General features: G+C 26.2%; 2 protein-coding genes and 1 long non-coding RNA gene across 3 annotated transcripts; all 3 read left to right on the top strand.

The window, feature by feature from the left end:
• The first annotated feature begins 3,805 nt into the window (after positions 1-3,805).
• Positions 3,806-5,028, top strand: LOC136083398 (intraflagellar transport protein 140 homolog). Its single transcript, XM_065802794.1, has 4 exons — positions 3,806-3,837; positions 4,059-4,221; positions 4,750-4,842; positions 4,960-5,028. Exons 1-4 carry the CDS (start codon positions 3,806-3,808, stop codon positions 5,026-5,028), a joined length of 357 nt encoding a protein of 118 aa, XP_065658866.1.
• Positions 5,012-9,128, top strand: LOC136084353 (intraflagellar transport protein 140 homolog). Its single transcript, XM_065804382.1, has 7 exons — positions 5,012-5,066; positions 5,200-5,278; positions 5,402-5,493; positions 5,684-5,811; positions 5,882-5,999; positions 8,574-8,721; positions 9,100-9,128. The coding sequence occupies exons 1-6, from the start codon at positions 5,037-5,039 to the stop codon at positions 8,631-8,633; spliced, it is 507 nt and encodes a 168-aa protein (XP_065660454.1). The 5' UTR covers positions 5,012-5,036; the 3' UTR covers positions 8,634-8,721; positions 9,100-9,128.
• Positions 9,129-11,529, top strand: LOC136084352 (uncharacterized). The gene is made up of 3 exons (XR_010640507.1): positions 9,129-9,213; positions 9,558-9,642; positions 11,491-11,529. It is a non-coding gene; the product is annotated as an uncharacterized LOC136084352 (long non-coding RNA).
• The last annotated feature ends 16,011 nt before the right edge of the window (positions 11,530-27,540 follow it).

The following is a 27,540-nucleotide window of genomic DNA, read 5'->3' as shown; positions in this document are numbered from 1 at the left end:
TATGATAAACCTGATAAAGTGTTTAAACTCGGCAGATATAATAACAGCAGCATACTTAAGTAGAATAATGTCAAAACAATGAAAATGAACAAGTTAAATGAAGTGATGGAAAAAAGTTTGGCAGCAATACAAGCACAAACTATAAAGGTAAAAAATAACTATTGAAATTCAAAAAAAATACTGTCATTTGAAAGTAGTAGCTTAAGATGTGACCACCTTTAAAAATAAAGTATCATTAGATCATCTATATGGCCAACAAGTAAGGAGTCTGAAAGAGCATTCTCAGTTTTTATGTTCAAAAAATCAAATAGAATTAAGCGATGAAATGATTGACGCTTTGATTTTTTAGGATAGTACTTTCAAAAATATAAATAACTCATTTATATTCATGCATGTTCATATTATTTTTAGTTATTATTTTTATTAATACTGTGTTATCATTTTAAGGTATTGTTTTATAATTTAAATTACCTAGGTTCATTAATGAATGAAGTACTTTATTAATATCATAATTAAATCACTTTTAAGTATTTGATGAATACTTAAAACGTTAGTTCTTCTTATGCTTCTCTTTCTATAGTTGCGTTTTTTTCTATTCAATCCCGGGATATCCCAGGATTTTCCGAGGGCAACTTTTCTAATCCCGACATCCCGGATTGAAAATGTACGGGATTTTAGCCATCCCCAAATCCAAACTCTAAAATTCTTAGTATTTAAAATTAATAGTTTAGTTTATTAAATAAAATGATATGGAAATACTTAAAACAGTTTTACGTTTACATTATTGTATAGCATGCATGTACATTGGTTGAGGGAAGAGGTTGTAAGGTGTAAATTGTTAAGTGCAATTGACTTCCTTTTTTTGTTATTAAAAATCAGCATGATATGTGTTTGCTATTCTAAATTACCTAATTTTTCAAAAATGACTCCCTCTTCCTAACAATTTACATGCTACAGGCCTGTATAAAAATGTTTAGTAATTGCCTGAAGAATATTATGAAGTCTATCCTCTTTATTTGTCTTTAAAGTGTTGAACAGCTTTATGTGACATTTACCACTGCAAGCTGATTTGCGCAAGCAGAGAACTTGACAAATGATTTAGTGGCTCTCTCACTTTCGCAAGCAGCTATACTTTTCTGTATAGCTGCTTGCAAAATGTTTCTTTTTTCACATCAAAAGCTCTTCCTTAGTGATTTCTAAGAGAAAAAAGAAAAGATAACTTTGCTCCGTGACAAAATCATCAAGAGATGACATTGGAACAACGACTGGCTGAATTCCAGGTTTCTCAAGTACCATAAATTTTTTTTTTCTGGAACAGCAAAATACAGCAATTTGTTAAGGATGTTGTTCTTGACATCGGCATCTAGATCCCTGTCAGAAAGCCTAATAAATTAAACTGTCTACGCTTTCTTGAAGCCTTTCTCAAATCTTCAGCTGGCTCTAGTATTGCATTCTGGCATTTTTTTCTTGAAACCATTGTCTGAAAATATAGCCAACAGTACAGTTTATAAATTTATATATATTTATATATTTATAGTATAAAATGTTGCTTACAATACAGTATTTGTTTAGTAACAGCAAAAAAATCTATTAAAAAATACTTTTTTTGCTAAGCAAAAAAAAAGTGCGTATCATACACAGCATACACGTGTTGCTTTTTATTATAATTATCTACACTTAACAAATTATTTGAAAAAAGTCTCTTAAACAATTGAAAATAAATTTTAATGAAATGAAAATTTACTTATTAAGTTAAACTTTCATTTGTCTGCGAGCAATCTTTTAATTTTAATTTTAATGTTAAGAGAATAAGCAAACAAATCTTTTTCTTTTTTTTTGTCTAACATATTATTAAAGTTATTTATTATATTATTTTTTAATGCTTTTTGTTATGTATTATAAATAAAAATATGTAAATAACTAAAAAGTAGTTATATAAATAATTTTAATAAAACATTTAAATTAAAAAAAATGTGTTGGCTAATTTCTTCTAATATAAAAAATATTATTATAAAAAGATAAATTCGCAATATAATATTTTATTATATAGAAATTGCCTAAAACCACCTTCTTTAGCTTAGAGTTGGTTTGGAAGGTTGAAATTTTCACTATAAACTACTAATACATAATGATAACGATTGAACTTTTCCACATTTTGACTTTCAAAAAAAAAAATTATATACATATTTATATATATATATATTTATATATATATATATATATATATATATATATATATATATATATATATATATATATATATATATCAGGGCTCAATTTGACGGTCGGACATCGAACATTGTTCGGCTAAAACCTCAGATTGTCCAATCAATTAACAAAATATTCTGACATTTTGATAGACAGGAATGAAGTTCTACAAAAAAATACTTTATTATTATTTAAATTAAATTAGTGAAAAGAAAAAAGTATGATATTTTTAAGTTGTATAAACATTTTTTTCAAAAAGTTGCACAAAAAAAAAGTTGTTTAAAAAAATAACGTAGTCTTTTTAAAATTGCACTTTTTAATCATTTCATGCTCTGATTAGTAAGTGAAGTTTAACAAAAACTTTTGAATAGTTTTTTGTAAAAATATTAACAAAAAAAAAATAAAGCAATTAAATCATTGGAAGATTTAATTTAACTTATTCATAATTTAAAGTAACTTATAAAAATAATATTTTAAAAGATTTTTAAAAAGACATGGGAAAATAGTTTTAAGCCTTTAAATTTATCATAAAAAACACATACCTACTAAAAAAAATTTAAATTTACACGTAATGCGTTTATTTTAAAGTATCATTATAAATAATTTTTTATTTTATTTATAGCCTTACCGCAAAATAAAAACGTTAAAAAAGATCAATAATTATAAGTTATTTGTTTCGTCACAATTCTTTTAAATGCGTTTAAATTCTTTTTTTTCCTCTAATGATTTTAAAACTTTAATTTAATTTAGATTGAATTTTTTTTTTTTCAGTTTTCTTTGTGCATATTCTAAACCAACATCAGTGTGGTAGTGCCTAAATGGAGTTCGTGAGCCTCCTAGGCAGAGTGTAAACTCCATTGAGAGAGGTGTCCTTAACCAATTTATAACTGCTTCATACTTCTCACCATTCTTTACAGACAGCTTATGTTATGTGTTTAAATTTATAAAATATCAAAGCAGTCATAGTCAAATTGTAAAGAAAAAAAATAAGCATGGTCAGTTACACCGTGCGATCGCATGCCATTCCTGTTGAAGCCTGATATATATATGTATATATATATAACATATAAATAGATTAGATTAGGTTTGATAAAAATACTTAAATAACTGTTTAATAAATGTAATTCAATGTTAACTAATAAAGCTTTCAAAAATTAAACTCAATAAAAATTTAGGTCTATCTAAAAAAAGTATACAATATTGAATTGAATATTTATTAAAAAAAAAAAATTTTTTGTCATCTTTTTATTTATTTAATTTTATTAATTGTGTCTTTTTTTTGATACACTCAAATGCTACATCCTTGATAATAAAGTTAGACAATTTAACTTTCTCCTGTGGCTTTAAAAATTTCAAAATAGTTGCAATAATGAAAAAATGGTTTACAACTTTGTCAATAGTAAATTTAGAGGGAGACTCTTTATACAATATAATAGGCGAAGGTGTTGAATAAGAGGTGGAGTTGTAATATATGTTGAAAAGAAACCTGTCTTTTGTAGTGTTAGGGATAGGGTTTATTTTTGACAAAGATTGCACACGCCCCTGGTAGTACCGTGCTTAACCTGGTTCAATATTTGTCAAGGCTTGAGTTTTAGAGATGAAGGTTCTCACAACAACAACAAAAATCAAGTAATAATTAATAGATTTTATATATACATACATGTGTATATATATATATATATATATATATATATATATATATATATATATATATATATATATATATATATATATATATATATATATATATATATATATATATATATATATATATATATATATATATATATATATATATATATATGTACTTCAAAAAAATGTATAAAGTAATCTAAAATAGCAGTATGAAGTTTAACTATATTTGAATATATCTCTGTTTTTATAGGAACTTTAGCTGGTGGCACAGACCAAGGGCATGTTGCTCTATGGAAGTACAACTCATTAAAAAATGATGATCAGTTATGGGTTTTACAACCTCCATCTGATGTTGTTGGGAGTGTTACTCATCTCGAAGTAAATATATTCCAACCTTTTATTTTAAATAATTTTTATAAATTTAGTTTTACAAGTATTGTATGAATGTTCAATTCTCTCATTCAACTTGCAAATCAGTGTTTACTTTGCTTCTTATTTTGTAGTTGCTATATATACTGTTAATTTTGAAATGCTAAGTTTTAATGTTAAAATAAAATAAAAATTACGTTATTCAATGACTTTTATAAAAAAAACATGTATAAATATTTATGTGCATGAGATTTGTAAGAGAATCATTCAAAGCAGTAGAAAGTTGTTAAAATGTTTAAAGTGGTTGGCCATGTATCTAGGGGCAGATAGTTGTCAAAACTCAAAATTGTGCTTAAAATTTTGTATACAAAATACATTTACTAAATAACAATATTTTAAAAATTTTACAAAAATATTTAAAAATGACAGTCAAAAAATCAACAATTGTTATTCTTTTTAAAATTGTGAAAATGTAGAAGTCTTTTAACTAACCCCAGTCCATTATACATTATTAACAAACTTACTTCTACTTTCTAGTGGGGTGCCAGTCTGGGGCTAATAGCTGTCAACTGTGTATCTTCGGTTACAATACTAAACAAAGCTACCATGAGTTATTGTTTCAGTGGAAATGTAAGTGTTTTGTTACTTTTAAAACATAGATTTAGAAGAACCATTAATGAAAGTCTTTTTTAGTAATAGCTAAATTAAAATATTTATTTTTTATTTATGTAGTTCTTCCATTTTTAGATAGCTGCTGTTCAATTATCACCTGCTCATCTGCTGATCAAGTTTTATCTTTGCATGTGGAAGATTTAAAAACAGATATGCACATAAAGGGTGTGCACTGTAATAAGGTATCCTTTCTAAAGTTATATTCGTTACTGATAATCTTTTTATATTGCTAATTTAAATTTCATGTATCCTAATTTAAATTTTACTTTAAAAAATTTAAATGCAATCATTTTGTTTTTATGGAATTATTTTAAGAATCATGCTGCAATATGGAATGGCAAAAAAGTTGCAATTTATGAGATACCTGAAAATAAATCTTTTATCAGATCTGCAGGTACTTTTTAAATATTGTCTTATTGGCATATGTTTTATCCTATTATTACATCCTCCCCATACAATTTTTAATGCTTTAATAATAGTAATTTTCTTTCTCTTATGTAATTCTATTTTTTCATAGGAAGTTTTACTTGCGATGCCCACAAAGTTGCAGTGTATGAACAGAATGTTTATTTGGTTGATTCACATTCGATATCAATTAGAACTTTTCAGGTAGTAAAAAATTTTCAGGTTGTGAACTTTTTTAGGTAGTGAAAATTTTTATGTAGTAAACATTTTTAGGTAGTGAACATTTCAAGTAGTGATCATTTTTATTTAGTGAACATTTTCAGGTAGTGTTATACTCAAGCTGCTTTAAGTCCTTTCAAATCATTTCATTATACTTTCATGTTTCATCAACTAGGGCACAGTAAAACAAGAACTTACATTTCTGGAAAAAGAAGGTGACCCTTTTGATTTGGATATATGTGGATCTCATATGGTAGTTGCAACAAATAGAGGTGTACTTAAAATATATGATTTATCACGGAGGTAAGTTTTAATATGATAATTAGCATTAGTATATTTATGCAGCATGTTTTTATTTTAAAACAATTTTTAGGGAAGCTCGCCAAGTAAGTGTCACCAAGCACTTGGAAGATTGTATTTCAAAACTTGGAAAAATTCATCTGATTAAAATCAATTGCAATGGTACAAAAGTTGCTGTATTGTCTCAGAATGTGCGTAAGCATATGAATTTAATTTTTATTGTTTTGTCTCAAAATGTGTGTAAATGTTTGAATTATATTTTTATCCTAGCATGAGATTTTTATCCTAGCATTTAATTTTCAGAATGTCTGCATTTTGTTCTAAATCTAAATTTACAAGTTTCATGTTTCACAAGTTATTTGGATCTGCATGTTTGTAAAAGATTAAAAAATACACTATTTAGTAGAAAATAAAAACTAATGTAAAAGACATTTTTATTTGTTTGCAAAAAATTAAAAAATAGTGTTATATCATAACTCAATGTTAAATATTTATAAAAGTTCTTTAAAAAAACATTGGTTTTTAAGCGAAATAGGAATTTTTTGTTCATATATTTAGGCAATTTTTATCGTTTGCCTTACAGAGGTATTGTTCTCTCGCAACTTTTAGTTTTACTCAGAAGAGACTAGATTAAGCCATTGGTCATTGATCAAAGATGAATTAAAAGCTAACAATAAAGTGGTCGTCGATAAATTAGGTCATGCAATTTTTGACCATTTTTGACTGTTTTCCATTCCTTGTCAGTTAGTTTTTATTTTTTATTTTGCATAATTTTTGTAATTATTATTTTTGCATGATTTTAAGTTGCATAATGTATGAGTCAGATTCTTGGATTTTTTTTTGGTAGTAAAGCAATAAATAGTTTCTTTTGCTTTTCTTTTTGCTTGATAATCTCAAACATTAGCTCTAAAAAACTGAATTTGCCTTATTTATGCTAGCACATGAAGTCCTGACTTGTTAGTTTAATTCATATTTGTCTAAACCAGGTTCAGACATTATTTATTTTTAAAATCTTTTAATGTTATGAGTTTATTTTTTCTTTTTATTAATGTCACTATGTTATGAGTTTGTTTTTTGTCATTTAATTGATGTCGCCATGTTATGAGTCTGTTTCATTTTTTTCTTTAATTTATCTCACCAAAGCATGATTTTTTTTCCTTTTGTATAACTTCACTATGTTATTGTTTGTTTTTTTTCTTTTAATTAACCTCACTATCAAAGTCAATCTCAATTTTTAATTTTCATGTCAGTGTTGGTTTAAGTTCTCAAAATTCTAAAAATAAAAACTAAAATAAATGTGTCAAGCATTTGATATGACAGACAGAAAGAAATAAAAGACCATTAAATAAAATTTGCCCAAATGATGACGAAAGTTGATCATTTAATATTATGCAACACTGTTGCAAAGTCAGGGAATTACTTAATAGATTTTAGTTGCTTTAAGTAATGAAACTAAGTTTTGCTTTTTGCTAAAGTTGTTGCTTTTGTTGTAAGTTGTTTGTTAATATTAATAAAATAAAATAAAAATTTGAATAAAATAAAGTAAAAATTTGAACAAATGATTAGAATCAGATCATGCTAATTTTAAAGATGCATAAAATAATACTAAACCCTTTGATTTGTTTGGAAAATAAGTTTTAGGAAAAAATTTAATAAATTTATCTTGTTGAAAAAAAGTGTAACTGAAGTAAAGATTAATAATTGTTTTAATGAAATTGCTGTTTAAGACTATTATCATAAGACTTAAATAATCAACAAGACACTCAATACTTTATGTAATACAGTATTGAGCGTCTTGTTGAATAACGATATTGCAAATATAAGTTTAGTTTAACGTTTAAAAGTTTAGTTGAGTCTCTAACTAATTAAACGTAAAAGATTTTTTGATGATAAATCTTTTGAAGTTGATGGTTGTTTTTGGATGGTGATGTTTTCGATGTTTTTTTTTAAACAGCATGAAAATCTTTGTATGAATAATTTAAAGCTTTTCAAATACAATAGAACTGGTTAAATTCCAAGTGTAGAATTTACAATAGAATTTACATAATTATGTAAGAAAAAATATTACCAATTTTTGTTCTTAAATGGATATGACTCAAAGAACTATTTCCTAAAACTTATCTTTTCCAATGAATATTATTAATAAAGTGATTAAAGATGATTGTAGTTGTTTAAAATTTACAATCAACGATAGGTCAGATATCTAAATACAATTTTGAAAACAAAATTGCCAAATCTCTGAATATTGAAAAATTAAGATTCAATTAAAAAATTTTGAATTAAGAATTGTTCTGTTTTCTTAACAAAAAGATTTCATTTTTTTAAAAAAATTAAATCTTTTTTTCTAAAAAAAAAAATTCTAAAATAAAAGAAATTTATTATCACTTTATTACTACAAGCAATTTATTTGTAAATAAAAATGAGTGTAATTTTTTTCTCACACAAAATAATTTGCATAGATGTCTGGTGCCATGAGCTCAGCATACAAGCACACAAAATATTTTGCATAGATATCTGGTGCCATGAGATGAGCATACAAGCACATTAATTGAAAAGGTCCCTAAGACTCACAAATTTGCAAAAATTCAAGATTCACAATAATAAAAACAAAAATCACAATGGCGGTCTGTTTGTTTCAAGATCCAGCCCTTATTAGAAACATTTGTTTAAAACATTTTTTTTGTATTTTTTTGAAATTTTTAGTCTTCATTCTTTTTGTTTGAATTTTTTTAAATTAGTTTATAAAGGTTTGCTTTTTTTACTAGAGCAACTATATCACTGCCCCTGTTTTGTATGTGTGGGAAGTAGAGAGTGATAAAATTTAATCTTTCAATTTTATGTCTGGAGAAAGTAACTACGAATTACTTGATGATTTATTAGCTACACAACAACAGCTAACAGATGCTATCAAAGGTTTTTACTACTTTTATATGTTTTATTAAGTACTTAGATTAATGTTGGGGTTGGGGAGCAGCAGGATTTTGTATATTAAGTAGAAAGTAGTATTAGGCAAGTACACACATCTACTAATGGGTTAAAAAGTGTTGACCATTAATATCTATGTATAAAATAAATTTTTTATTTCAAAATTATATTACTTATATTAAAAAGCAATTTCACTTAAACCTTCTGAATAAAGTCTTTTTTTAACAAAGTTGTTAAATGTTTGAATAAATCAGTAAACGCATTTTTTTCAGTAGCTGATCTAAATGCTTTAATGAGCTTACCTTATTTTGCACTGTGTTTCCAAACATACATCATATATATTTTTAATCCTTTATTATGTTTTAGGTTATGTGCCTAAATCAGTATTTTGGGATGCCAAAACTTTTAGTATGTGAGACAGTTCGAATGAGTTCTATTAACCAAGAAGAAACAAGTATTGAAAAAGATCTTTATGATAATGTAATTTTTAGTATTTGTTATTCGCCTCCTTAAAATATTGTTTTTATCTTTAGGATTTGTTTTTATTTTATTTTCTCCTTTTTATCTATTTTATTCTTATTTTTTAATTCTTTTGATGTTTTTCAAAAATATTAAAATGTTTATTAAATTTACTAATGAAACTATTATAACTAAATAGTTAAAACTATTATAGATAGTTAAAACTATTATAGATAGTTAAAACTATTATAGATAGTTAAAACTATTATAGATAGTTAAAACTATTATAGATAGTTAAAGCTATTATAGATAGTTAAATTGTTATATATTTATGAGAATAATTTTTAATAACTTTTTGACTTTAGAATTCATTAATTGTTACAATGTTTAGCTGTCCTGAATATGGCTTGGTTGTCCAAGATCATTTTAAAATAGATCCTAGTTATACTGGTAGCTTTTAATTCAATTTTTTTTTGAATTTTATATTGTAAAACAACATATACATACATACATACATGCATACATACATACATACATACATACATACATACATACATACATACATACATACATACATACATACATACATACATACATACATACATACATACATACATACATACATACATACATACATACATACATACATACATACATACATACATATATGCATGCATACAGACATGCATACATACTTACATACATACATATACATATACATATATATATATATATATATATATATATATATATATATATATATATATGTGTGTGTGTGTATATATATGTGTATATATATATGTGTATATATATATATACATATATATATATATATAATATATATATATATATATATATATATATATATATATATATATATATATATATATATATATATATATATATATATATACTGTTGGAAATACAGCTCTTGTCTGTTTAAGAGTGATCAATATCTTTTTTCAAAAAATAGATCAAATTATATTAAAGTATAAGTTAAATTATATTAAAATCTAAGTTTTTACTATCTGTTTGTAATTTTTGTTGGATCTAGAACTGTTTTTAGTTTTTCACAAGTTCAAAAGCTAATTTTTTTGTGGATAGGCCATTGATTATTTATGTTGATGGAGAACAGTTTCCAGCCATACCTGGCGGATCAGAGAAAAAAGTTACCAATATTGTTTCGGGAAAAGAGGTAGAAAAACTTCTTGCTATACCAAAAAATGCTGAAAGGGCAGGAAATCTAGTTAAAAAGACTAACTGTTTTGTTTTTTGAAAAAAAAACTTCAAAAAAATTTACTATGCTTGTTTGCAGGCACCTCATCCATGAGGTGTTTAGAGATGTTTTCAAAGCAATATTTGGCCCTAAAACTGATACAGATGTGTTCATTAAATTATCTAGGTTATTCTAAGTCCAAAACTTTATAATTAAATAAAGTAGTTATAAAGTATATTATACAAAGTATATTGTGTCCCTGAGGATGGAGGTTCACCTACATTAGTCCACTACTTTATTTTAATTGGATCTTACAACACCATAATTTTTATTATCTTTTTACATATTTAAGTACTTTGTCTTTGTTTTGTTAAACTATTTGTTTTGTTTTATTAAACTATTAAACTCTATTCAAAAAATAATACTCACCATCTAACGGGCCATTTATGCATTTTTTTTAGTTATAAAGTATAATATTTACCTCATTGAAGCAGTTTAGAATACTGTTAGTTAATTGTCATCTTATTTATAATTGTAAGTTTTATATGCTCTAAACAAATGTTATTAGAAACTTTTTAAAAACAGAAAAGTAGAAAATAATTGTTCTATACTTTTTTAATTTTGAAGCTTTTTAACTATAACATCTTACAAGAAGATAAAGATAAAGTTTACCTCCTGACTGCTACTTCTTTGTTGATGACATTTATTTTAGATTTATGGCTAGATTTTTTTATGTATAGTTCATACATTTTTAAATGTTTATTTTTTAATTATAAGATAATTTTTACTTTTCAATTCATGCATAAATGTAGCTTTTTAAAAAACAATTTATTCTAATTTTTTATTTTCTACTTTTTAATCTCTTCTATAGTTAGGTTAATTATTTTTATGCCCTAATTATTTTCCATAGTTAGGTCAATCATTTTTATGTCCTTATTATTTTCCATAGTTAGGTTAATCATTTTTATGCCTCAATAATTGGTACTTTAACAAGTTAATTTCAAGTTATTGTTGTTACACTTGTCATTATTTGAAAAAGTTTAAAAGATTATTTTGAATAATATATATTTTTTTATGTACAGGGTTATTGGGGATGGATACGCCTTTTTGTTATTTCATTCAATCAGTATGTTATTAAAAGCAAGATTTTTTTTTATCAAATTATTAATTTTTCAAGTTAATATTTTTCACTTTTTTATTTTGATTTCTGTTTAAAAAGATTAATTTTAAATACCTTCAGTAAACAATTACATGACAGGGTCAGCATAAAGATAAATGTGTGGCAAGAAAAACAATGCGTGACTTTGTAGAATTTGAGAATTGCCACCAGGTAACTAAAGCAGCCATGATGAGTTACAGCTATTTATCTGCAATTGGTAATATGGATGAAGCTTTTAAAGCTATCAAGTCTATCAAAAGGTATACTTTTTTATTTATGCTGACATTTTTTTTTTTAATTTAAATAAAGATCCCATAAAAGCATGCAGAAATTTGATTTGTAAAATATCTTTTTGCTCAATAGTATTTTTTATATTCTTAAGTATTATGTAGCTTAGATAGCACAACATTAGAAGCTTTTGTTTTTCCTTCTACAGATAATATGCAGGTTAGACATGATGTAAAAACTCGGTAATTGTTACATTGTTAGATTAAATTTTTGTCAGTTTATAGTTTTTATAATTTTTTTTCTTTAAAAAGGTTAATATTTAACCTTTTTCTAATTAATTAAAGTAGAACAGAATAGAATGAGATAAAGAATATAATGAAGTAGTTATGACATTGTTTATTTGTTGCTTTTAATTGATTTATTGAATAAACTTTTTACAAATATTTTTTGAATTTTTTGTTGAGAATCATTTTCTGAGTAAAATGATGTAACATTTTTATACAAAATAAATAATTTTTTTGATAAATTGTTAAATTTTTAACTGAATAAAAGTAGCCATCAAAGAAACTTTAAATGTTGTACAATATTAGTCGTTTTAAAATTATAATCAATTCAATAATATATTATATAGGATAATAAAAGTATAATATAGGTTTATAAAAAAAAGAAAAACTCATAGAAGACCTAAGGGTCTTGTTGTCAAGACCCTAAGGGTATTGACAACAAAACCCTTAGCTTTGTTTTTTAATTACATTTGTTACGTTTATAGTGTTGAATCTATATATTTTTGTAGAAAGTAAAAATTCATATATATAAATATTTAGAAGTGATTTAGAAAGATTTTACTTAATGAAAATTAAAAATATAAAAGTATTTTATTAGTTGATAAAAATATTTGTTTAAGTTTTAATTGTGTTGTAATTCCATTACTGAGAAAAATTAAAATGTTTCAAAACTTTTTTGTTCCATAAAAAAGTTCCTTGATAAGAAATACAAAGATCGACAAAAAATTTTTATGCAAAAAAGGTTGTTGGATAAACTTTTCATTTCAAAGATAGTATTTGTTTTTTTTCTTTATGTGAGTATAAATTGTAAGAAGAAAAAAGAGAGGTGTTGGTTTTGCATTTATATTTAAAGCAAAGAACGTTATAAACCTTAGGCTTGTTTACATTAAGAATATTCATTTTAAGTAAGAGAGGCTTTGTATGATTAAAATGGTCTTTAAAGTTTATAAGGCATACAGCTACTTTTAATGATAAATAGGTTCTAGTATACTTTTGTTTACACCACCCCATGCAGTATTAGCATAATTAATATGGAAATGAACAAATGAGTAGTAAAATACAATTAAATTATTTTTACTTAAGAGATTTCTTGACTTGTATATCATTCTTATACCTCTAGCTATTTTATTGTTTAAATTGTTAATTCGATTTTTCCACAGGAGAATTTCATCAAAATAAACATCTAAATTATTTCTAACTTTGACTCTCTTTATTTCAGTATTATCAATAAACAGAAAAGGAATAATCTGAAGAAGATTAAATTTACAAAAAAGCGATAAAAGAGGATCTATTTCATGGAGTTCACTATTCATTTTTTCCAAATAATATTGATAAATTATTGTCAGTTAAAAAAAGGTTTGTGCAATGACTAAACATTTGTTGTTAAATTTGATGCTTTATAAAGAACGTTAATGTAAATAAAAGCAAAGGATCTAGTAAAATCTAAAGGATTTAATCCTTTTGGAATTCTCCAGCATATTGTTATTCTCCACCATATTGTTATTCTCCACCATATTGTGGTTTTTTAAACAAATTTGAAATACTTCTAGTTAATTCCCCCCTTTTAAAGATTGGGGTAACTCCAACCATATTGAGAACATCTTGATATACATCCATGTATTATTATTTTAGTTTTAGATCGACACTTGACACATGTTACCTTTCATGTCATACTTATTAGCATTAAAAGTAATATCTTGTTAATTTGCTTACTAGTTCAGTTGTTACACATTCTACAGCCACTAGATGTTGCCATATCATTAGAGTTAAGTGCAAATTGCAGTTCAGCCTGCAAAGTGTAAATTGCAGAGACAAAGTTTAGCAATTTATCAAAAGAATGCATTAGTCAGCTCCTGGAGTAAAAATGCAAAAAATGAAAATGCTTTGTTTGGCTTTGTCAAACATGCATACCAAAAGTAATTGTAAAAGACGACAGGTTTTATTACACCAAAAAGTGCACAAGGGATAGCTCAACACATCCTCTAGACCCTCTCAATGACTGGACATCACAGGAATAAGTTTTTTGTTTTGATAATTACTTGTATTTTTTTAAACTTGATATTATTGGTTGCTTTTTTTAATTAGGCATTCTTTAAATTGTTTTTTGACTTGCATATTTCATTCTCCTATGATGTAGGAATAGAATAAAATGTTTTTTATTTCAATTAAATAAAGTTTCTGCAGCAAACATTAAAATATATTTGACTAGATTCAAATATATTTTAATGTTTGCAGTTTCAAAAAAAAATTGTCTTTTTTTTTATGTAAAAAAGATCAATTAAACTATAGTAAACTCGTGATAACTGGAATCCTCTCTCTGAACTCAAAATTCTACTTAAGTATTTTTAAAGTCCTTTTGAATCCAAGCATTTACTTGAACCCTTTTTTTTCACCCCAAGAGGTTTGAATTATCGGTAGTTTACTTTATTATATTTTATCCCATTTTACTGTATTTTATATTAAATATATAATGCTATCTACAATATATGTGAATGGAATAATAAATATAAAATAAATAGTATATAAAACTACATACAAAGTATGTGAATGAAATAATAAGTGTTTGAAATAGATTTTACTTACTTTTTCAAAAGATTTCTACTTAGTACTGATGACAGATAATTTAAATTTGACTCTTACTAATAACATACATTTTAAAAATAAAAATTTCCTTATCTACTTAACAAGATCATTCATTCAGTATGGCGCTTGTAAATTATCTTCTAAATATAAAGCAATCTTTTTTGTCAATTAATTTTTGTGAAAAATGAAAGTTTAAATGTTTTGTGCAAATTACCAGAAATAAAATAGTATTTTCAGTTATAAAAAAATAAAGTTTTGCGTTAATGATTAAGAAAAAGTTTAAAAATGGATAAAAATGAGTAATTATGATGATTTTTTTTAAGTCCATCTGTTTGGGAAAATATGGCACGAATGTGCGTTAAGACAAAGCGTCTGGATGTTGCATTTGTGTGCTTAGGTAACATGGGTAATGCAGCAGCAGTGAAAGCAATTCGTGATGCTCAGTTATCAGAAGTTGAAGTTGATGCCCATGTTGCAATGCTTGCCATACAAGTGGAAATGCATGTAAGATATATTTTAAAAAGTTTATGCAATATGCATCTTTACACACACATATATAAATGTGCTCATATATATATATATATATATATATATATATATATATATATATATATATATATATATATATATATATATATATATATATATATATATATATATATATATGAATCTGTGAGTCTTAAAAGGGCGGAAGTCCAACAATGTATACTTTGGGGAAACTAAAAAAAACAGGACTACTTACTGAGTAAATTTTTGTTAATGGATTAACAACTGATTTTTTGAAGGGGATAATGTTTTTTATCTTAAAAGCAAACATATATTTTTTATATTTATTTTTAAAGAACCTACAAACCAATTAACACTGTGGACTTCAGCCCTTTTAACATTTAACAAATAATTACTGCTTATTTTATTAATATTTTAATTTTGATCTATAGTAAATAATGTCACAAACTGCAATAAATCTTTACAAAGTGTATATTTATGAATTGTTTATACATTTTAACAAAAATTATAATGAAAAAAAGGTCAATTACAGAAATTTTATCAGCTATGCTTAATCATTTTCCCCAACATCTTCTGCTTCTCCATCGTTGCTTTCTGCTGTAGGCCATTGCAGTAGTTTATTATAAAAGTCAATATGGTCATGTGGGATATACTTAATACACTTTCTTATGTCATTCAATTTAGCAGATTTTATTGGAACCTTTCCATTAGGGTAAAGAAGCTGTTCAGGCAAGTTCACTTTGCTTTGAGTATTTTTTCTCATCATAAAAGTTTGTTTGACAAAACCATTGATAATTTCACTGGCTTTACATTGACCTATGTTGTCACAATCGTATTGAAAATGGTGAAATTTGCTTATTGCAAACTGAGTTTGTTGGCTTCTGGGTTTACCTATTGTTTCGATTGAGGTAACGTTTTTTTTATAGTGAACTGGCCACCAACTTTTAACATCGTAAATTAGAGATGAACTCTCTACATCAACCACTAAAAACTTTCTTTGATTACTACATTTTAATATAATTTTTTTTATTTCTTGAATGCTGTACACTCTGTCATGTCTTCTTAACTCTTTTTTTATAAACGAAAAGTCACTGTCACAGGGCAAAAAGCTGTGCTCTCTAATTGGGAAAAATTGATTGACCTTTTTAATCCACTTATTGTCAGTAAGCGCCATAAAAAGTTTTGAAAAGCAATGGTTCTTATTTTGCCCCCCACAATTATCGGCATAAAAGTTGAGTTCATCATACTCTTGAGGACAGGTAGACAGGTAGTGCAAAAGAAAGGAGCAAGTTTCATTTGGAGACTTTCTAGCCGGCCCCTCGTGATAAAGGTAGAGCGTTGCAACATTTCTCTTCACATCATGAATAGAAAATACACTAACCGTTAACTGCCTTAGGTAAAATAACTCTTGCACAGGTATTTTGGGCAAAGAAATGTTTTGCATATAATCTACAGCTAGGGACAAAACATTTACATTTTTTTTTCCCTAGCGTCCTGTACATCTTGTTTTATGGCTTGGTAAAATTTCTTTGCACGTCTTTTATGTACTGCCAAGTCAGTTACTGCTGCTTGCTTAGCAACTTCATTAAGGTGAGGTGATTTTATCTTTAGCTTTAACTCTTCGCATATGCAACATGTGTCTACTTGATGTTGTCCGAAACGTAAATCAAAGTGCTCATTGTAGTAGTTATAGTAGGACGTGTAACTGAACTTTACCCCCTCATTTTTTTTCATGAACAGTTCATACATTAATTTCACGTTCAAATCTTCACTCAAAAAATACCTTTCCTTTACGCCATAGTGGATCAGTTTTTTTGGAAAGGAGTCTATGTGAGTGAATACCTTAGCTAGTATATCATGACTGGTAATGTAACTCGTATGTACTCCTCTCAAGTCTTTAACTGCTTTTCCATCCATTTTTAAACCCCTTACTCTTCAAACCCTCTTTTCTGACACAGAAAATATTGATAAAAATGCCACAACACATACCTGTACTCGTTCATTCTCTATTAAAACATGGTACTTAAATTCCTTTTTGTTTCCGCCGTTACTTTTTCTTTTTCTTACAGTATCTTCATTGGCATCACGAGCTATTTCCTTTGCTATCTTTTGAACCAGGCCTCTTCCTCACAATATCCGTAACGTCAATCAAGCCATGAAAAAATAAATCCTGCTCATCTTTTGTATTGAACTGGCTGTAGAAGTTTATAAATGCATCATTAAGGTTGTCTTTGCCAATAGATTCAAAACACTTTCTTGAACAACTGAAAAAAAAACATGATGTAATTTTACTTTACAAAAAAAATTATAGGTAGCCTAGTCTAGGAAACAAAATAGAGTTTAGTTAAAATACCATTAGTAATTGTAGACTACCCTAAAAATGTCATTTTATTGTTTTTGGTCTACAAATATTTACAACCTAAACAACCTAGGTCTATAGGCCAACTATAGAGTACAGAGCCTAAATCTGACCAAATTTTAAACAAATTAAATTTGAAATAAAATATGGCATAGACTTGTCATGAAATTAAGAATTATTGAGCATTATCTCTTACCTGCATGGATCTCCGATAGACTTTGCATCAACTTTTTGTCCCCTGTGGTTTTCATACGCCACACCAGTAAGCCCAGATTTCTTAATCTTGTTCCTTTTATAATCATCTGGGTTTCTTATCTATTTTTTATAACTTGTATGATTGGACTCACTACCACTATCACCCATTTAAAAAAGCAGTTAATCAATTTAAATCACTATTAAAATGATCAAACGTAATAAATCAACTTTATTTACCACGCTGTTGTACTATCAAAACAACAAAGTGAGTTACGTTTGGTCCGTTGAAGTCCGGACTTCAGCCCTTTTAACAAAAAACCAAAACTTTTAGACACTGTATAGGCTAGAGAAAACTTTTGACAGACACCTTTTTAACACAAAATGAAGCAGCTATCCTTTGAATATACAAATTTGCAAAAAAGTCAATTTAGTAAAATATGTGACTTCCGCCCTTTTAACATTTACCGATTCATATATATAAATATATATATTATATAAGGATGTTTCATATTTTATCAGTTTTTAAAATTAAACTTGCAAATCAATTTATAAATTGACCATTTATATGAAAATAAGTTTTAGCAAAAAATATATATATTCCATTTTTATGGTCCCCGCTAGTTCAATTTTGGGCAATAATGCTGGGTGTTTTAAACACCTGGCGGGGACCTTAAAATTTATCCTATAAAATTTTTTATTCTTAATAATGATATATGTTGGATTGAATATTAATTACATAAAAAGAGCATGTTGAAAAAATTAAGATATGCCTCCAAGTTATAAAATACGCCACCGAGTTATAAAATAGGTTTTAGTAAAGAAAAATTTGGATTTTTTACCAATTTCAGTAGATTCTGTAGAATATTTTCTTAATTTTTTCAACATGCTCCTTTTATATAATTAATATTCAATCCAAAATATATTATTATTAAGAATAAAAAATTTTCTAGGATAAATCTTAAGGTCCCCGCCAGGCGTTTAAAACACCCAACATTTATGCCCAAAATCGAATTAACCCTAAAAATGGAATATATATATATTTTTTACTCTAACCTATTTTCATATAAATGGTCAATTTATAAATCGATTTGCGAGTTCAATTTCACAATTTCAAAAATTGATAAAATATGAAACACCCTAATATATATATATATATATATATATATATATATATATATATATATATATATATATATATATATATATATATATATATATATATATATATATATATATATATATATATATATATATATATATATTTTTTTTTTTTCTAGGGTTCCACTTCCCGAAAGCCAAGAAGGCCACTACAGATGAGGAGGCTACTTGTGGTTATAACCCTCTCCCAACTCTATAACTCCGAAACACGAACCTTGGCAAACAATGCCGCGGCGCGGAGTAACAAGTTGAGCACAGTACTATATATAAACATATATATATATATATATATATATATATATATATATATATATATATATATATATATATATATATATATATATATATATATATGTATGTATATATATATATATATATATATATATATATATATATATATATATATATATATATATATATATGTATGTATATATATATATATATATATATATATATATATATATATAATATATATATATATATATATAAAATACACTAACATAATTTACATATATATATATATATATATATATATATATATATATATATATATATATATATATATATATATATATATATATATATATATATTATGTATATTTATATATATATACATACACACACACACACATTGGTGTGGAAAATAATAAGTAATTGTTGAATAGTTTGTCTTTTTGTATGAAATAAGTACTTAATATTAATCTAATTTATTTAATTAGTTATAATACAATTAATTTAACTATAAACTAATATTTTTAATGTAATGAAACAATTACAAAGCAAAATTTATTTACTATATTTTATTTTTACAAATATCTATTATGCAAAAAAATAGGTAAATTAAAATTAAATACATATTTTGTTAAAAATCATGAACAATGATAATTAAAAATTTAATTTACTCATGATTTATTAATATTTGGGTGTATACCCTTTATTTGCAATTATTGCTGCACATCTTTTTGCCATAGTATCAACTAATTTTTGGAATGTACTTATTGAAATGTTTTTCCAACATTCATTTTTATTTTGGGTCTTAATAAGTTTTCCTAATTTATTTTTTACGTGTGCTCAGAGGTTTTCTATTGAGTTCATGTTCGGTAATTGGGCTGGCCACTTCAAAATCCCAATTATTTCATTATGGAACCAAATTTTTACTACATTCGCTGAATGCTTTGGGTCATTATCTTGTTGATAGACCAAATCAAAGGTAGATTTTCTTCTGCAAATGGTAGCATAACATTCTTCAGTATATTTAAGTATATTTCTTTGGTCATATTTTCATTAATCCAAAAAAGGAGGCCTACTCCATAATATGAAAAGCAACCCCATATTTTAATACTTCCACCACCATGTTTGACCGTTTTTACAGTATATCTAGAATCATGTTCTTTTTTTTTTTGGTCTTGCTGAACTGACCCAAACAAGTTAATTTTGGTCTCATATGACCAAAAAATATTTTGCCATTCTGAAAATGGCCTGCCCACATGCTCTCTAGCAAAATCTTTCCTATTTTTAATATTATTTAGTGATAAAAATGGACACTTCTTTGGTACCTTTGCTTTAACATGTTGTTAAGTAAGCTTTTTTCTAACTGGTAAAGCATCAATTTGCAGGTCAAGAGTAGTTTTTATTTTTTTTTGACATTGCAAAGGGATTTCTTTTATATATACACACACACACTTGCGTATCAATCCAGATATAGCTGTGCATAAAATGTCACTCATAGTGTAATACTGAAATCTACATACCATTGTCTGTCAGGTAATTTTAAACGCTTGTTATTTTGCTAAATGATGAGCATGTCACCAATTAGTAAAATATGGCTTGTGCTGACTCACTGTAAGTACTGGTATTAGCAGTGCGTTTCAAATAAGAGTTATTGCAAAAATTCAGTAATATTTTTTATGCAAATTCTGTTCTATTCCATTAAATTTAAATATTTTCAAAAATTAATAAAATTATGTTTCTTGTAACAAGATTTATCTTTTGTCTGTTGATTATTTTTTGTAGTTGTTTAAGCTTAATGAGTTTAAACTTCTCCTTTAAAAAAAAAAGTGTTTTTTACTCATAGGAAGTATTACCTGACAGACGACAATATGGAAAATATTTATTATGGCAATAAAAGTTTGATTTTTTCATTATTTTTTTCTTCTTTGTCTTAGAATCTGTTTAGATAAATATTTGCTGCAGTATTGAATGCCCCTGCCTATGTGACATACAGTATGCTGTCAGCAGTAATTTTTCATGCCTATTTAATTTCAGTTTGAAGATATATTCGTACTTAAAAAAGAAGTTGTTTAGTATTGCAAAATACTGTTTATAATTGTTGTATACTTTAAAATGCTCGAACTTTTTATATTATCTTATATGTTTAGTGACCTTATGAAATGTTTTTTTTTTTGTCAAAAATATTATTTTTAGAATGAAAAAATGATTTCTTTATTACATTTATTAAAAACATTATTACAGACTAATATCAGCCATAATAAACATTTTTTTCAATCGATGTATTAATGAAACCAAAACATATATTGTTATCAATTTTTTTTTTTTTGCAAACTGTCGATTTTTTTGTTTGATAACAACAGCTATAGGCACATAATACATAAATGATTGAATTTCACTAATTTCTAAATGAAATATTGTAACAATTGAAAATCAAAATATATTTTACTTGAAAATATAATTATTTTCATTAACCTTAACAATACTAAATTTGATCATTTTGCTTAATACTTTGCTTGTTTTAGATTTCAATATAATCCATGGTTTAAAAACTGTTATTTTTCTAATCAGTTAATTAAGCAGATAACAAATAAAGATCTTTTTTTAAAGTTTCATATACATGAAGTTGCAAAATTATTATTATTGCTAAAAAAGATTTATGCTTTTTTACAATTTATTTTTTAATGGCTACAGTAATAACTATCACCATAAATGGTGAATAAACTTAGTTGATTTTATGTTATTGCATAATTAATATTTTAAAAATATATTTACCTCCTTATGGCCCAGGGGGCTTTAATTTTTATTTATACTTGTTGTTATATACCTCTTTCTTAACTCCATAACCCTGAAACTTTACTGAGCAAGACGGCTACAAAGAGAAACAAGTTGAAAAATGTATTGATGATTTGTTAATATTCTTTTATATATATTTTTTGGAGATTCTATTTTACCTATATATATATATATATATATATATATATATATATATATATATATATATATATATATATATATATATATATATATATATATATATATATATATATATATATATATATATATATATATATATATATATATATATATATATATATATATATATATATATATATATATATATATATATATATATATATATATATACCAAGACTTTTATGCAATTTTTTTGAATATATAGTATATATAACAGATTTATATATTTTCAACGGACTTTCTGTAAAAAAAAATTTGCATTTATCTTGATTATCTTTTACCAACATAAAAAGAAATTATTATCTCTATGTTAACCGTTCTTGACGACAAGACCTAACGGTCTTCTATGAGTCCCCGCTTCCTTTTATTTTTTATCGATCTATTTTTGCAAATTTTTTATTTACTTATTCTGAAAACGTTATATTTTTTACCAAAATGTTGCTTAAAATGTAATAAAGCACCACAAAAAAAAAAAAAAGAAAAAATGACCAATTTAATTTAAAACTATTATTATTTTTTTTAGTTGTTTTAGTTTAAGTTTTAAATTTTTAATTTTTATCAAATTGCATAAAATTTTTAACGTACTATTTAAGTAAGATATAGCTGTACAAAAAATATTAAAAGAATTATAAAGAGGCCACAAATTTGCATTGGATAATAAAAATGAATTTCTTAAAGAAAAAAAATACTGAAAATTATGATTAAAAACAAAAAGTTTACTAACTTTTAAATAGCAAACGCTTATCAAAAAGTATTATTTACAAGTGCATTGTTTTTTTACAAAATAATCCTAATAAATAATATATTGGCTTAACCGAGCGCGAATTGAAAAAACATTATTCCTTCCCGATGAACTAACTGACGAAGAAGCAATTTGTTAAAAAAAAATAATAATAAGTAAAGTGTTTTTATTTATTGCTCTGTTTTTTAAGAAGATTGAGTTCTCAATCTTCTTAAAAATGTTTGTAAAATACACATCCATAATTTATATATATATATATATATATATATATATATATATATATATATATATATATATATATATATATATATATATATATATATATATGATGTATATCGGTATAGATATAGTAGATATAGATATAGATTTAGATATATATCTTTTTATTATTGCTGAATCTAATAATAGTGCTGTAAGTAGTGCCCCTTCGTGCGTGTTTGATATGGAACTCTTTGCAGCCATTGCAGGGTAAAGGCGCGAAAAGGTTGTAGGTTGTAGCACATTTATTTGAAAGCAAAAGTAATCAAAAGTGATCAAAAGGCTATTATCTATTTGCATGTAAATTACATAGCGGTAACATTTTCTTAACTTGATATATAGCTTTTGTTTCCGTTTTATAAAGTTATTTAATTCTTATATAGTTTTCAAACTTTCGAGTGGTTACCTTGCAGAGTTTCTGAAAAAAGTGCCACGGTTCGTATCATACCGCTGACGCCTTTTTTTTTTTTAATCATTATATTTTTCTAAAATACAAAATAAAGCACTTTTGAAGTTTTTGGATATTATATACATTTATTACGGAAGAAAATATAATTAGAACTATTTCAAAACAAAAATTAAAAAAATCTCCTGGCTCTTTCGGTATCTCAGCAAAACATCTGAAATGAACAAATTGTCATACTTTAACAAAATAGCGTACAAAAAATCTTTAGATAGCCCGAGCAACTATCGCAGTATTAGCATTATACCAATTTTTACAAAGGTTCAAGAATACCTAATGCTTATTATATGTCCGGATATTAGAGATACTCATCCCCTACAAATTGGATTCAATGCTAACTGTTCAACACTACATCCTAAATTTCTTATTAGCGAAAGAATTAAACATTACAACAGCAACAATTCCCCTGTGTACCCATGCTCTTTAGATGCAGTAAAAGCTTTTGATAGCTGTCACTGGGCTATAATATTTGATAAATTATATTTCGATAACAAATTACGACTCTGTATAGCTAACACTATATCTGCGTTATATAACAATAGTAGTGAAACTCATATCAAGGTTGTAAATCAAACTCTTTTCTTCTAAAGCTAGGAGTGAGACAAGGATCGATTCTTTTATCTCACCTCTATAACAATTACACTGAAAGTCTTCTTGAAAGTATTAAAAATTGAGGTATTGTTGGCATATCTATATACGGAAACATTACGAGTTTGGTAGCATATGCAGATGATATCATACTTTTAAGCTCTACTTTCTCTGGTCTCAAAAAGCTGATAAAAACATGCAATACTTACCGTAATTTAAATTTTATTAAAATAAATGCCAAAAAACTGAGTTCTTTATATCAGGTAAAAATACAAACCAATACGATAGCGATTTCTAGTAATTAAATAAATCTTCATAATAAACTTACTCATCTGGGAATTACATGTGAAACTGAACATTTAATTTTTGCTTCTTTCAGTTATACAAATTTTGATGAAAAATCTTTAACTTTAGAGCTGTTGTTTAAACTCATATTTAATCTGGAATCCGGTTTTCCCACCCAAGTTCTATTTCCTGTGAATATAAGTTATTGGCAGTCCCTACCTTAACTTATGAAATGAAGCTATGTGAAAATAATTCTGCTTTGATGAAAAAGCTTGATGTAATGCGAAGGAGTGCGCTAAAATCGCGTTTAAATGTTTCGAAACTCAGTAAGAATTATACCAATTCGCAATTTAAAATCCAGAAAATTTCAAAAAGTATTCATCAGAATAAATTAATCTTGTTGCTTCGTCTTCTTAATAATAAAACAACTGCACGCATTATCTTTTCTCTACTGAAACACCCTTAATTTCAACATTCGTTTGTTGGCAATATCCAGGACCTATGATGTTTTCAGATGTTAAATTTTTGAAATTTAATTCAAAAAAAAAAAAGAAGGTAAAAATACCACTTTCTAAAAGTGAAATTCCCTCCAAAGTTTAACAAATTTTAAAGTATGCAATAGAGTGCTGGAATGCAAATAAATAAAGAGGAATTTTTAAACAAATTCAGGAAGAAAAAGTTCTTAAGTGAAAATCACAAAAAGTAACTTTCTTCTTTTTCTTTTTACCTTGTTAATTACATTAGGAGTTCAATAAATAAAATAATAATAAAGAAATAATTCACTATAACAAACGAAACACAGAGAATTTTTGAAAAAGCCTAAAATTTATAATACCATCAAAACATTGGCAAAAAATTGTTGGGCATTTGCTATGATAGAAATGCTTAGGTACTAAGTCCTAATAAGCTACGGATCGTCTGAAAAAAATTATTGTCTGAAACTTAATAAGTAAAAAAATTCAATAAAAAAATGTATATTAAATAAAAAAAGCAGTAGCTAGAAAAAATATTTAAATTCTTTTTAACTATTGAAATTGTTACTTGCTGTATGTAAGTTTTTGATATATATATATATATATACATATATATATATATATATATATATATATATATATATATATATATATATATATATTAGGGATATGACTTTTTAATTTTTTTTCAAATAAAATGTTTCCTGTATCATAAATCGATGAACTTTTACCTAAAATCATGAAAAAAGGCCCAAATAGCTTTCTGCAACAAAAAAAGGTCACCCCCAAAATAAAAATTTGATTTACCATTTTTATACATTCATTTTTGACCGATGTTTTAATCTTAAGCTTAATTCTCAGCTTAATTCTATTTATTTCATTATTTTGTTATGAATTTATAAATATAACGCCACACGTTACCATGGCAACGAAACGGCCGTGTGCCGGCAAATACTTGGAATTGTTATGTGATGACGTCATTGTGTTACCACGGTGATATAGACGACTGTAACAGACTGTAGAAGATTATAGAACTTAGTAGAACATTCTGGAAGCTCTAAATAATTATATAAGCGAGCTGCTGTCAGAGCTCAGTGTTGATAATGTGAATAGTTCTATGAAGTACTCTGCGTGTAACTGAGCTAATAAGGAACTACTGTAGCAAACTAAAGACGCTGTAAGTGTACGAAGTATAAGTAGTTGTAGCATTATCGTTAGGATACGGACTGGATTATCGAACTGTTATCAACATTGACTGGATTATCGAACTATAATTGGATTACTATACAGTTAAAGTATTTTATTAATTAAACGACTTTATTAAACGGATATTTACGCTCAGCTATCCGTAAAGTCGTAACAATATTATATGATGTCTCACAAGAAAAGTCATACCACAGTAACAAAGAACAAGAAGACTTGGACTAAAAATTTGGTGAGATTTCAAGAGTCACACAGAAGAAGAGGAAGCGTGGCTGTAGAAGAACATTCACTCGATGAAAAATCCAGAATACCACTTCAATTGCAGATCGTAGGAAGATACCAGTTTCTCGGAGCATATGTTAAAGGAAGAAAAGAACGAATAGACCAAATTTCTAAGGAAATTACAAAATTGTGGGACAATAAACTGAATTTTCCACGTGTGTCTGATCAAGTGATAAGAGCAAAGCTTATGAAGGTGCTGAAGGTCTATGATGAATGTGTCAAGCGTGGAAAATATGATGTTCTCAATGCATTATTTGACATCACGAAAGTGAATGGCCAGTGGTTATCTTCGGAAGATAAACGTCTATACCACCTACAAAAAGAAAGTAAAGGACAGGTGGGGTACTCAACAGGACAAGTGGCAAGTAAAGAAACCATTCACCCTTCCAAGAGAAGGAAAGTCCAGTCTGGAACAGCAATACCTTCCACATCACAAGTCCTGTCTACCACAGACAGTGGTACTGAATCTGAAAACTGCAAAAGTAAGAGTGAAGATGATGAAGACGACGACGGTGATAAAGACGATGATGAGGACACTCAGAAAAAAACTAGAAAGCACTACAAAAGTAAATTTGCTGTAAGTATGGTTACATCAAGTGGAGTTTCCACAAAGAAAGCTGCTAAAATATGCAATGTATTATCACAACAAGGTATTGATATTCCAACTCCAAGTCAATCAGCAATTTACAAGTCCATATTCAAAGAGGCAGGTAAATTAAAAAAAGAAATGATACAACAACTTAAAATGGAACAGTGGTCCTTACACTTTGACGGCAAACGAATAGATGATAAGGAATATCAGGTAGTTGTACTTCAGAATGAAAGAACTGACGTGAAACTTGATGCACTGCGTTTAAAAGATGGCAAAGCTGAAACTGTTGCTGAAAAAATTGCCAAACTTATTGATGAATACAATTTGTAGAATTCAATTAAGATGATCATTACTGATACAACAAACGTCAATACTGGGAAGAGAAATGGAGTTGTTGTGAAGTTGCAACGTATGTTTAAATTAAAGGGTGTCACAATACCACAATTTATCGGTTGTCAGCATCACGTACTAGACAGGATTCTCCGTCTGGTGATGGACGAAGAACTTGGGGGTGATACCAAATCTCCAAACATTGAATACCCATTTGTGTCTGAACTGTTGAATAAGTA

Source organism: Hydra vulgaris, chromosome 08 (assembly GCF_038396675.1).
Source record: "Hydra vulgaris chromosome 08, alternate assembly HydraT2T_AEP".
Lineage (NCBI taxonomy): Eukaryota > Metazoa > Cnidaria > Hydrozoa > Anthoathecata > Hydridae > Hydra > Hydra vulgaris.
Note: the sequence above shows the minus strand (reverse complement) of the source record. Positions and strands in the feature narration are given on the sequence as shown.